This window comes from Candoia aspera, chromosome 7 (genome assembly GCF_035149785.1).
Source record: "Candoia aspera isolate rCanAsp1 chromosome 7, rCanAsp1.hap2, whole genome shotgun sequence".
NCBI lineage: Eukaryota > Metazoa > Chordata > Lepidosauria > Squamata > Boidae > Candoia > Candoia aspera.
The window spans coordinates 4,983,067-4,995,629 of NC_086159.1; the positions used below are offsets into that span (position 1 = coordinate 4,983,067).

The 12,563-nt window shown below is 45.4% G+C and overlaps 1 protein-coding gene across 2 annotated transcripts in view; it reads right to left on the bottom strand.

Moving 5' to 3' along the window:
• The window catches only part of ITIH2 (inter-alpha-trypsin inhibitor heavy chain 2), a 50,529-nt gene extending 43,292 nt beyond the window's left edge, over positions 1 to 7,237 (bottom strand). For both annotated transcript variants that reach the window (XM_063308445.1, XM_063308444.1), the window contains exons 1-4: positions 6,983 to 7,237; positions 5,741 to 5,815; positions 2,532 to 2,567; positions 511 to 683 (exon numbers count right to left, since the gene is read on the bottom strand). In XM_063308445.1, the coding sequence (XP_063164515.1) occupies positions 511 to 683; positions 2,532 to 2,567; positions 5,741 to 5,815; positions 6,983 to 7,075 (377 nt within the window). In that variant the 5' untranslated portion in view covers positions 7,076 to 7,237. The remainder of the gene's footprint in view (positions 1 to 510; positions 684 to 2,531; positions 2,568 to 5,740; positions 5,816 to 6,982) is intronic.
• Between the last annotated feature and the right edge of the window lie 5,326 nt (positions 7,238 to 12,563).

A 12,563-nucleotide genomic window follows, 5' to 3' on the forward strand; every position in this document is an offset into this window, starting at 1 on the left:
CCAGCCCCATTGTATAAGTAAAATCTTTTTTTTTTTCCTTTCCAGTCTCAGCTGGATTATCTCAGGCCCTATGGGCAATTCTTAGAGGTTAACAGTACCGTTTTAGCTATGTCTTATCAGAAATAAATCGAAGCTGGGCTTAGAGTAGTAGGTAGACTAGGAAGCTGGTTACTGCCTAGAGCAGTCCTTATCAAGAATCAGCAAAAGTTAGTCCAGCAGAACTCCTGATTTCATGTTTTCCCACATGATTCCATTGGGAAGCTGGCCTGGTATCCACTGTTGTGTGGATAAATCTAGAGGATACCTCCATGTATGCTGTCTTGAGCTCCCAAAAGAAACAAATTATGAATGAATGAATGAATGAATGAAGTTCCAAGAGCCACCAAAAAGATGGTCAGAGGCCCTCTGTGGTCCTGCACAAGCAGATTGCCCACTGCTGGCTTAGCATAGGATGAACCTACTCAGCCTATCAGAAGATTAAGTGGATGGACTAGTTTTGCTATGACTTACATAGTAAAATTGTGAATAAAGGCCCCCTTGGGGATCTGGACATCAAAGACCAGATTCTGTGAATGCTTGGCTCTGTTTTCCACTTTGGTCTGGACCATCGTATTGGCCAGGCGGGACGTGATGGTGGACTGGATCTTGTAGCTGTGGAGGACTATGTTGTCATCACCTAGAAGCTGAAATCATGAAAATATGGCAGAAAGGGTCAGCAAAGGAATAGTTGGGATTCCAAATATGATCCCAGGGATATCTCGATGGCAAATTTTATTGTTGACTTGTTTAAACATTGAGATCCAACCAGAGGCATCCCTGAGAGAGATTAGAAAAAGTCAAGATGGCAGTCACACCACCTGCATGATGGAAGGTCTGATACCCATCTTGAATTTTTTTATACACATACACACCATGGACGCCCCTGGACCCAGTGTTTAGATTCATCACTGATGCTATTTGATCCATTTTCACAGGGCTTCTGGTCCAGTCTGAATGAACCAGACAGGCCTCGGGGAAAGCTGAAAACATGGAACAGGAGAGGCCTATCCACATCACCTGCAGATCTGCATCACCTCCAGAAGCAGGTGGTGTGGAACCAGAAAGAGGCCCAAATTATATCACAGATGTGGAACCAGAAAGAGGTCCAAATGAACCCAGCCTAACTTTATAGAGAGAGCCTGTTTGGTGCAGTGGTTAAGGCACCAGGCTAGAAACCAGGAGATGGTGAGTTCTAGTCCTGCTTTAGGCACAAAGCCAATTGGGTGACTCTGGGCCAGTCCCTCTCTCTCAGCCCTAGGAAGAAGAAGAGGGCCAGGGCAAACCACTTGCAAAATGTTGCCAAGAAAACTGCAGGGACTAGTCCAGGCAGTCACCACAAGTCAAGATAAGAAAGAAAGAAAGAAAGAGAGAGAGAGAGAGAGAAAGAAAGAAAGAAAGAAAGAAAGAAAGAAAGAAAGAAAGAAAGAAAGAAAGAAAGAAAGAAAGAAAGACATAGTTATGGCCTTTTCCCACTTGCAGCTAACCATGGCACCGATGTCCCCCGGCCATCTATCTGTTTTTGGCTCTGTTGCTTTCATCTCATCACCCTATGAGTAAAAGAGGCATTGGTCATTCTTAAATACACCAGTGTTAAAGTAGCACATTACCCCATGTTCTGCCACCATCCAAGGACAGCCACAAGGTATGTGGGCTCTGTCACCTTGGAGGGAAATCAAGCAACTGCAGAGACTGGGTAGAGAGGGGGCAAAAAATGCCATGCCCATCTGTTTTCTACCAGCTTGAGAATGGGTAGAGAGCATTTCAGCTGGGCAGTGGGGAAAACCAGATAAAACAGAGAGGGAAGTTGGAAATTGGGGCTTCCCTGGAAACTACCAGAGAGCCAGACTGAGCCTCTGAGATGCTAAGTAGCATCAAAATCACAAAGATGAAAATCACCTGCAGACTGATCATTCAAAGGGATCCATGTCCCTGTTTTTTAACATCTTAACAACATTTTAACATCAACATTTTAACAACCTGATCGTTTGGCCAGACTCTGCTCATGTTTTCTAAGTCCTTGATGTTCCTCAGGCATGGAGTCTGGAGGATGACTGAGTCCATCAATGTGACTTTTTTTAACATGACTATGGTTGTGTGGATTGAGTTAGATTGTCTTCAGGTGCCATGACACTATTATCGGGCTATTACTGTTGTTATTGTTCTGGCTTACTTTGTTGTTTATTGTTTTAATCCTATGTTTGCTGCCAGAGACTCAGTTGCGAGGTGGATGGCTGCGTAGATCGAGGCCATAAATAAGTAAATGTCTTGACTTGCTTTGCCCAAACTAAAACCTTTTCTCTGTTGTCATTTCAGCACCCCGTGACAACATTGTGGAATCCAAAGCACCAGGTTAATATTCTGTTTCCCCTGGACAGGAAAAACAAGGAGCTCTGAGTAAACGGTGGGATCGATCTTCTGCTAATGGTTAACTGGGAAATGGGAAGGAGAGGAGCCACTTTGCTGAAGAGAAAAACATCGACGTGAAAACTCACCAATTCTTCATCATCATCAGCATCAGATGCGCCTCTCTAGAAAGAAAAGAAGCTGGCTTAGACAAACCCTTGATTGGAGCACGAACAACCTGGTAGCTTTTCCAAGACATTCTGCCCTCCTGTTAACTAGCATTCATTTCCTCGGGTCTCCAACTAAGGCTTCTTAACTTTTTTGGATCATGGACCCCTTTGAGAGTCTGATGAAACCTACTGACCCCTACTGATGTTCAAATATGGTTCTCAGAATATTTTTAAAATAACAAATACGTCATCGAGCAACATATGTGAAAATAAAGTGGGGTTTTCTTTCCCACCCAAACTCATGGGCCCTCTGAAATCTATCTCCTGACCCCTTAAAAGCCCACAGAGCCCAGGTTAAGAACCCTTGAGATAAGGCCTTTACTCTTCCTGATCATGTGCCACTTAATGCTTCTGACTTGCAGATACCTGTGGGCCACCGAAGCATAGCCCCTCGCTAACTAAAGCCAAAAGTGTGTGAATGGAAAGAATACATTGACTAGTTTTGTTCCATGAATGTCTGTGTTCTCAGCAGAGACATTAGTGGAAAGCAGAGATGTTAGTGGAAAGTTATGAAACCAGAATGAATGTCTGGACCATCCATTGATCCATTCATTTCTTAAATGGGATTCTCATAAACCCAGTGTCCTGCACAGTGGCAGTACCTAGGCAATCTTGGCTGAACTCAAAAAGCTAAGCTGGATCAGGATCATTGGTACTTGAATGGGAGACCATCAGGGAATCCCAGGGCCTCAGGCCTGCCAGGGAAGTCACCATGTCAGCCCTGAAGGAGGCAGTGGCCAAGTTCTATATCAAGGCCAAGAAAACATGAATATCTCCAAAAGTCCTAAGGAGTATTTAACTTGGCAACCCAAAGATAAACGGCATTCACTGGTTGAGTAGATTGCTAAGTTCTTTCAAGCATTAAACAAGTCTAAAAAAAGAAAAAGGGCATCCATAAAAGAACAATACAAAACAACTGATGGACAAATAAACATTTATCAAATCTCTGATTCCGGTAGGGAGTGGTCACTTAGGTGCAAAACCATAGAAATGCCAGGAAGAAGAGGACCAGAGTCCATGGGAGTGGGCGGCTGTAACCATGACAACTTTGCCTGGCATTGAAAGACAAAAATGCAGGGACCATTGATACATACTCCATGTCATCTACTTAGACAAATTGTAATTTTTTTCTTTTCTTTTTTCCTTGGTTTAGTTTGCCATTAATTTTGGGGTCTTTTTTCTCTTTTTCTACCCCTCTCTTTTGTGCATCTTTTTGTAATACATGTTAGGAAATAAGGTTTTAAAAAATAATAAAGATGGGACCTTTGTTTCTTTTGCACACCCTCTAACACAGAGAAAGGCAACGTTTCAGGCCATCGTGCGTGCCTGGATTTTTGAGAACACATCAGATGTGTTCCTGCTAGAGAGTTGCAATGTCAGGAGTAGTAAGTCACAAGACTTCCTGTTCACTAGGAGGCAGGGAGTAACCTTGGTAGGTCTTGCTTGGGCCTGGAAGGGAAGCAGGGCCAAGCTTGCTTAGCACTTGGAAGGGAGACCACTTGGGAAGCCCATGGCCATAAACTACATTGGGAAGTCTAAAAACACCCTAGAAGATCAGTGGAAAATACTTCCTTGGCAATAGAAGAGAATATCTGAAGCTCAGGATTGAACTGTGGAGTCTCTGGTGCTCTCTGAGCTTGGTCGTTGGCTTGCAGATGTTTCTTGACCCAACTAAGTAACACCATCAATGCGAGGGAGTGTGCGGTTTGCTCCCTGTTTATATACAGTGGCTTGCCTTGCCAGGGTTGGTGGGGGTGTGGTTTTTTTCCTTGGTAGTTCATTGATTAGGGTATTGGTTTCTGCTTGATTATTTGCCTGGTGTTCATCCCTGCTTATCTGGGTATAGACTGCTGGAGAGGATGTGTTCTGGTCTTCTTGTTTCCTTCTTAGCTTTTTGTTGTCTCTTTTGAATGATGTGTAAATATGGTTTATTTCTCTGTGTCCATTGATGGCTGGTTTGTCTTAATGCCAAGCTGCCAGGAATCCCCTAGCATTTTTGGATTTGGCTTGATCTAGGATGCTCACCGTTTCCCAGTTGAAACTACAGTTGGGTCTGTCCTTGTGTTGTGAGATTGAGCAGTGTCTATCTCATGTCCTCTGACTGCTGGTTGGTGTTCGTGGATGTGCTCTGCTGGTCTTCTGCCCATCTGTCCTGCATAGTGACTGTTACAGCCCTTACACTGTATGTTGTAGATGACTCTACTGTATATAAACTACTGCATGATATAACTCTATTGTATGGACTCTATTGCAGGGTTCCTCAACCTTGGCAACTCTAAGCTGTGCAGACTTCAACTCCCAGGATTCCCCAGCCAGCTTTGCTGGCTGGGGAATCCTGGGAGTTGAAGTCTGCACAGCTTAGAGTTGCCAAGGTTGAGGAACCCTGCTCTATTGTATATAATAGATGTAAGGTTTCCCTTGACATTAAGTCCAGTCGTGTCCGATTCTAGGGGCCGGTGCTCATCTCCGTTTCAAAGCTGAAGAGCCGGTGTCTGTCCATAGACACTTCCTCCATGGTCATGTGGCTGGCATGACTAAACGGAACGCCGTTACCTGCCTGCCGAAGCGGTACCTATTAATCTACTCACATTTGCATGTTTTCGAACTGCTAGGTTGGCAGGAGATATAATAGATGACTCCACTGTATATATAGTATGCAGATGACTCTACTACAATTAGACTTTACATCTAATATATAGATGACACTACTGTATATAAGCTACTGTATATAAACAGGGAGCAAACCCCACACTCACTCACAGTGACAATGTTACCTAGTTGGATCATGAAATATCTGCAAGCCAACAGCCAAGCTCAGAGACCACCAAGGACTCCATACTTCCTTACCGTTGCCAGAAAAATGATATGGATGTGTCCCTAAAGTTCCCAGAACTTGAGCTTGAAGTCTTTCCTTCTATTAAAGACAAACAGGTATGGTTGCTTCCCACACCGATCTCTATCTCCACCTGCCAGTGTATCATTAAATTTCTATGGCCACTTCCAACCAACACTCTGGGCCAATTCCACACACCATTTTTAATTTTCTAGGAATGCTGGGGAAGCTGGCACGAGTGAGAAGACAGGTAGCTTTTCTCTTTGCAAAAATATAAAGTAATAATCTGCTATACCTGATATCTGCCCCTCGGCAGCTGGGGGCTTGAGACAAAGCCACTGGTCTCCAAGTCAAACAACGCTGCCAGTTTCTGGAAGAAAAACCACTGAGTATATCAGAAAAGGGAAGCCACATGCAGTGTTATCAAGTTGAATTGGGGAAAAAATGTCCCATAATTATTGGGAGCAATGCAAAGTGGTTGGACAATGTACAATAACTGTGTATCTGTCACCCCAATATTATATTCCACAATCTAATGTTCCAGATAGGATACTGACTTGGTTCACCCATCAAATAAAGCCATGGCTTATTCAATCATCATTTATTGAATAAGCAGGCTGAACTGAAACCAAGCAGATTGCAATGTGAAGCTGACCAGTTCACAGAACAGAAAGGCCACATTTGTTCAACACAAACATACAGTGACTATGACTCACCCCACCCAATTTTCTGGGTACTTTTGACTCACTTAGTGGTACACTAGCCACATGAGTTGGGTTTGTTCAACACACTAGCCTAACATGTAGTTGGCTACCTTGCATTCACTGAAATGTGTCAATCCAGCTAGAAATGTTCACAAGATACCTCTATCCCCATACTTTTTCTCAGGCTCACACCCCTCCCATGCACAAAGACCCACATTCCATTCACACAACCCACTGAATTACAAACCAGCCAACCGCATTTTAGCCTAGCATGTTGCAAGAACTTATCCTGCATGGTTAATTTATGGCTCAGCCCAAACTAGCCAGATTGCTTTGCTAATTTATTGTTCACGTATTGGACCGATCCAGAAAACAGGATAATTCGGTAACCAGATTAAGCATGTCATGTGAATGCAGCCAGTGGGCGACAACCTAGTTAATTGCACAGACCACGATTCCGTAGACAGGCTTCAAACTGTGTTCCGGAGGGTCAGAATTCTTCAACTTGTGAAAGGAAGAGAAGAAAACTCACCCTCGTATCCCATCAATATAAAATGGCTAAGCAATGAAAATTATAACCGTTAAAATTTTGTACAAGCCCCGTTCAGCCTTGTAGGGCTTCCTTCTTAGAAGACATGAAACTATTACCTGAATATTTCTATTTATCAATATCAGGGTTGAAAGTTAATTCAGGCAAATACATGGAGTATAGTTCCTACAAGATAATGGAGGAGGGAAGAATAATAAAGGCAGTTCAATCTTGATTTAGCTGATTATGTTAACTTCAGCTCCCCATAGGCACGAGGAGGATTGCCCGTGATGGAAACCCTTACCTCTGGATCTTCTTCCACAATGAAGTCAAAACTCTGGATTTCAGAAGCAAACAGCAGCTGCAGCACCACAAAACATGCAGCAAGAAACTTCATTTCCCCCCCCTTCACCTTCCAGAGAACAGTGAAAATCTAATATGATCAGGCCCACACCATGTAAACCGGTGGTGGACTTTTTCTCGATAGATCCAAGTTCAAAGGAGTGTGAGGGTGCAATTGTGTGGAAAGGCAGCCACAGACCCGCTTGGTTGTGTTGTGTTTTGCAGGCTCTTCAGAAATGTTAACCTTGTTGGGGCAAAAACAAATATTTACCCAGTAGCTCAGGTGGGGGCATGGGTGAGGGGCTGTGCAAACAGGGCCAAGTCTCTTGATAATGGCTTGCATGCTGGATAGGCTGGGCTCCCCGTTCCCTATTTGCTTTGCCCTATATCACTGGGCTGAACTGCCTTTAAAGGCCACGGGGAAGAGGAAGATCCGGGGCAGGAGAGGAACAGGCTGCAAATGGAGCAGTTAATCTGTGGATTAAAGAGGCCCGTCTGGCAATACTGCAGAACCAGAATGGTGCAGAAGGTGCTGGATTAGGAGCAGGAAGACCCACGTTCTAATCCATCTTCCAGGTTCTAGTCCACGGGACCTCGTTAGGTGATATGGGGCCAGTTATTTCTCTCAGCCCAGCCTACTCACTGGGTTGTTGAAGAAAATGGACTATGAACACTGCCTTGAGCTGCTAGAAGAAAGGCAGGATATGAATTTAAAAACTAAACATCCATCACATCTGTTTTCCAATACATAGGAACCAGTCTACTAAAGATATCTTAAAACCAGCTAGCCCAGTTTCTTCCAATGGTTGGAGGTAGGCTCCTCACTATGGCAGCAAGAAGTCAACCACAGTCCTAAGTCTCGTTGATGGGCTTCACGTGTTACCCTAAACACGGGTTAACCATGGTTTATGGACTCGCATGTAAACCTTGCTTTGTGAGTCACTGAGGCTGGATTTATACCCCATATTATCCTCCAACTAACTTTAGGCTTAGCTCAGTGGGTGAAACCAACCAATAGGTGCATAGTTGTATGAACCATGATTTGGAAGCCATGGGTTATGGAAAGAGCAGAACATTCCCCCATCCCAGGGCCCACATTATATGCCATGGCGATATCCTCAGAAGGGCAGGCATGAAATTTTCATGCCAAGATTTTTATTCAGTGTGTGGGGATGTGATTTGTCACTCAAAATAAGTGGGTTCTTGCTTTAAGGCTTAATATTATACGCAAATCCAGCCCACGGTGAATTACTCAATAATGGTTAAGCAGACTCTGGCTTAGAGTAATGGTTGAATCAACCTGGATCTTGCTCTTCAAGTATTGGGCACGAATATAGCTGATTCCCTCTGAAGGCACCAAAGCAGAACACCTCCTTGTCAAAACTGCACTTGGCAAACGGGGCTGGAATTTGAACCCTCAAGCTGCACTTGGTCTCCTTCAGTGCAGTCGGACTTTGCTGGGATGACGCTATTTCTGCCAACCGGTCACCACCAGCTGAAGAGGGCATCCAAAGGACGCCCTGGAAGTCTGCGATGGTTTAAAGCTAGGGCAGACACCTCCTCTCTCACTTGCACAAACTGAGCTAATAGAGAAGCCAGAGGAAATTGGCAAGGAAGGGCAGAATGCCGGAGGATAATTGATGGAGGAGATAATAGGAACCTTGGAAGATCTGGTATATCACAGGGAGTGCCTGACTCAGGACACAATGAGATAGTTGTGTTGAAGTGTTTTCTTCCAACCCGTGAGCCAGGAGGAAAGGGTGCCGGCTATTCTCAATCGCTCTTGTTGCCAATTCCTATCTGACTTCGTTACAGGGTCAGTGAGTGGTGCTGCTCTTACCATTGAATGCAGGAAAGTTAAAGAAAGTGACTGGTGGATTGTCCTGCTTCATCTCCTCTCCCACCAATCCCTGCACGTGGGATAAGCAACCACCAGTGGTTCTCTTTAATGTGTCCTGGGGTAAGGAGGGGTATAGTTGGGCGCTTTGAATGGCAGGTTGAGCCACCTATCAAGTTGCCCGATGAAGAGGTCCCAGGGCGTGAAGGTATTCTGTGCCTGTTACCAGTCAATCATACCGTTTCTGAACACAGGTCTAGCCCTCTTCTGGAAGAGAGCTAAACCCATGTCTTAGGAGAGCCTGGCTGGCAGCCAAGGACATGGAGGACAGATGCAGGGGGAAAGAGGAGGGAGAGACGCCAGTTGAGAAGACAAAATGTCACCCCCAACATACATCCATGTGGAACTCCAGTAGAAGAATGGAAAACCTGCAATAAACTCATTGGTACACCAGCAACATAACACCCAGCTGGCAAAACCTGGTTCTCCTTCCCAGGTTAAATCAATTTTTGGTGAAGCACAAGACCAGCGGTGAAGGCCACTCGGAGGCTACAACTGTCCAGAACGCAGCAGAGTGCGAACTGGTCATCACCTTCAAAGCCCTGCAGGGCACAGGACCAGGTTATTTGCAGGACCACCTCTCCCTGAGAGTATCTGCCCATCCTACCAGATCGGGTAGGGTGGACACACTCCAGGTTCCTTCCCTAATTGTTGCTGTCTAGTGGGAAGTGCAGTAGGGACGTGGTGGCGCTGCGGGTTAAACCGCTGAGCTGTCGATCGGAAGGTCGGCGGTTCGAAACCGCGCAGCGGGGTGAGCTCCCGTTGTTAATCCCAGCTCCTGCTCACCTAGCAGTTCGAAAACATGCAAATGTGAGTAGATCAATAGGTACCGCTTCGGCGGGAAGGTAACGGCGTTCCGTGAGTCATGCTGGCCACATGACCCGGAAGTGTCTATGACAACGCCGGCTCCAAGGCTTAGAAACGGAGATGAGCACCGCCCCCTAGAGTCGGATTCGACTGGACTTTACGTCAAGGGAAACCTTTACCTTTACCTTTACCTAGTGGGAAGTGCGCCTTTTCCATGCCTGCCCTTACTCTACCCTACGAAAGCACCTAGGTCCATAATAGAACAAATCTCATGAGTCTGAACAAAAATAAATCCTGCTGGGTTTATTGTGTTAATCTAATTCAGTGGTTTCTTAAAGTGTGTCCGAGGACCCCTGGGGGTCCCACAAGACCCTCTCAGCGGTCCGCAAAATCAAAATGATTTGCCCGATATTTGCAAAAATTTGAAACAGTGTCACTGTTCTCATTATTATTATTATTAGTAGTAGTAGTAGTAGTAAAATGTGGTTTTTTCATGAAAATTGTTTTATTTATGTTAATATCTAAGGGGTTTAATATTATTATTTTTCCAGGATTCAATAAATAAATATTCTACAAATGCACCCATTTTAATTTTTTAATACAGTAAAAAAGTAAATATCAGTAAAGATAGCCCATACAAACCAAAACTCTTTTGGGGTCCTCCATAATTTTTAAAAGGGGGAAGAGGCCCTGAGAGCCAAAAAATTAAGAAACGCTGATTTAATGTAATTCGTTTGGGCTGCGCTTACTTAGACGGCCACTAGGTGGCAGAACGCCCTAAAGGAGGAAAGTCACAGTTATCCACAAAGCTGACAGTAAATTTACATAAACCCCGCATGTCCTGCTTAGCAACATCTCCGGCTTGTACATGCATTGCAGATTGTATGTGCCTTATGGGACTCCTCTTCAACCCAGCAGCCTTGTCATGGGCCATTCCCAACATCCCGGTGTCTTCGCTCAACCCTCAGAACCAAATCAATCAAAGATCCAACAGCTTCACGGCCACACCGTGACTCATTTTAACCTGGCAAGGGTTGTTTTGGGGGTTTTCTCTTTTGTGGTTTGGCCTATTGTGTGAATCCAGGGCCTTTGTTCCATTTCTGGTTCCGTATATGCTGTAAACCCGGAAAATGGGTTTAATTTAGTAATTTAGTCAGGTTAAGAGGATTGTAGGGACACACCCCATTGGGTGTCTTTTTAAATAGTGTAAAGTGGGGGGGGGGGACACTTCTTAAACTATTTAAAGTTGAAGTCCACTCATTGTTAAGTTGCCCAGGTCGAGAAACACCGGTCTGTGGTTTAGTAGGTTGCACAAATCTAGGGAAATGAGCAGTCCAGTTAACCATGGGTGTGTTCTGCTCACCCACAGACAGCCTCACCGTCTTCAAGACGAGCATCAACATTCCCACTGCTTCATCAGCAACTACAGGGCTTGACCCACAGTCCTTCCAGTTGCCACTTCGCTTCCCAGTGCCCTGCTCTTTGTCCAAGACAGCCATGAAACAGCAGCTGGATTTGCAGATGGGTTAGCCTCCTCGTTTCACCCACTTGTTTTTGGCCCGTCCGGCTGCCATTGAAGACCTAAGAGCAAGCTTGCCCACAGAGTGGCGGCAGAGAAGATTCTGGTTGGCCTCCTTTAGCCCATGATCTCCCAGAAGGAGAAAAAGTTGCAAAGAAGGTTCTCCCCAACCTCAATTTTTGCCAGTGTTCCCTCCTAGGTCTGGAGGTCTCCAAGGCCCCAGCAGCAGCTGTCTGGATCAGAGTCCCACCCTGGTCGAGCCAGCTGGCAACCAATTTTGGGCTCTGACTCAGAGCAACCAGTGGCTGAGCAAGGTGTTGGTCTCGCATCCCGGATCCTGACATCTGCCTGAAACCACACAAAACTTCCATCACGACTGGAGGATGTTTCCAGAATGTGCCCGAGGGACCGACCAGTTGTGCAGACAGGCCATATGACTGAACAGGCAGCCATTCAGGGAACACGTCTGCCCTGTTGAGCACATGCAGGCCTCCTTCCCCGCCTGCTCCAGAACCACGCAAAACAGCCCTTGGAAAGAGTTGCTAGCAAGTCAAAGCAGAGGCAGGGGATGGGGGCGGTGGGGGCAAAGGTCGCATTCAGACTACCTACTCAACTAGCCTAAATTGGAGGTGAGTCATTTGTGGATTGGCAAGTCTGTCTGTTTGTTTGAATAGTTAGGTTGCTATTTTGCTTTTTCTCCAGGGGGCTTACAAAGGGTCTCTCTTCCTTTTGTCCCCACCACAGTAACCCCATACGGTGGGTTGATCTGCAAGAGAGTGGCTTGGCCAAAGGCGAGCTGACGGTGGAACCGGACTCTCAGCCTCTCCCTTCTTGTGAGAACCCAGCCTTTATCTTAGTACGTCACGTGAATTCAATTATAATATCGTTTCTCATATATGATTATATTTTATTCTAGTATTGCTGTTCTAGTATTATATAAGCATTGTGTAAAGCACATGGTATAATATTATGCATATTTTATATAGTATTATAGAGTCAGAAGGGACCAAGGAAGCCAGTTTGGCACAGCGGTTAAAGCATTGGGTTAAAAAGTGGGGGACCGTGAGTTTGAGTCCTACTTTAGGCACAAAGCCAGCTGGGTGAATTTGGGCCAGTCCCTCTCTCTCAGCCAGAGGAGGAGGAGGAGGAGGAAGGCATAATCACCAGAGGTTAATTTGAAGGCACCCCCTTCCTCCCAAAGGGGACCAAAAGATCATCTAGTCCAACCTTCTGCAATATTCTGGAAAACCAGTTGAAACATCCCTAAGAGGTGTCTGTCCAGCCTCTTCTTAAAAGCCTCAGAGGTGGGGAACCTGCAAC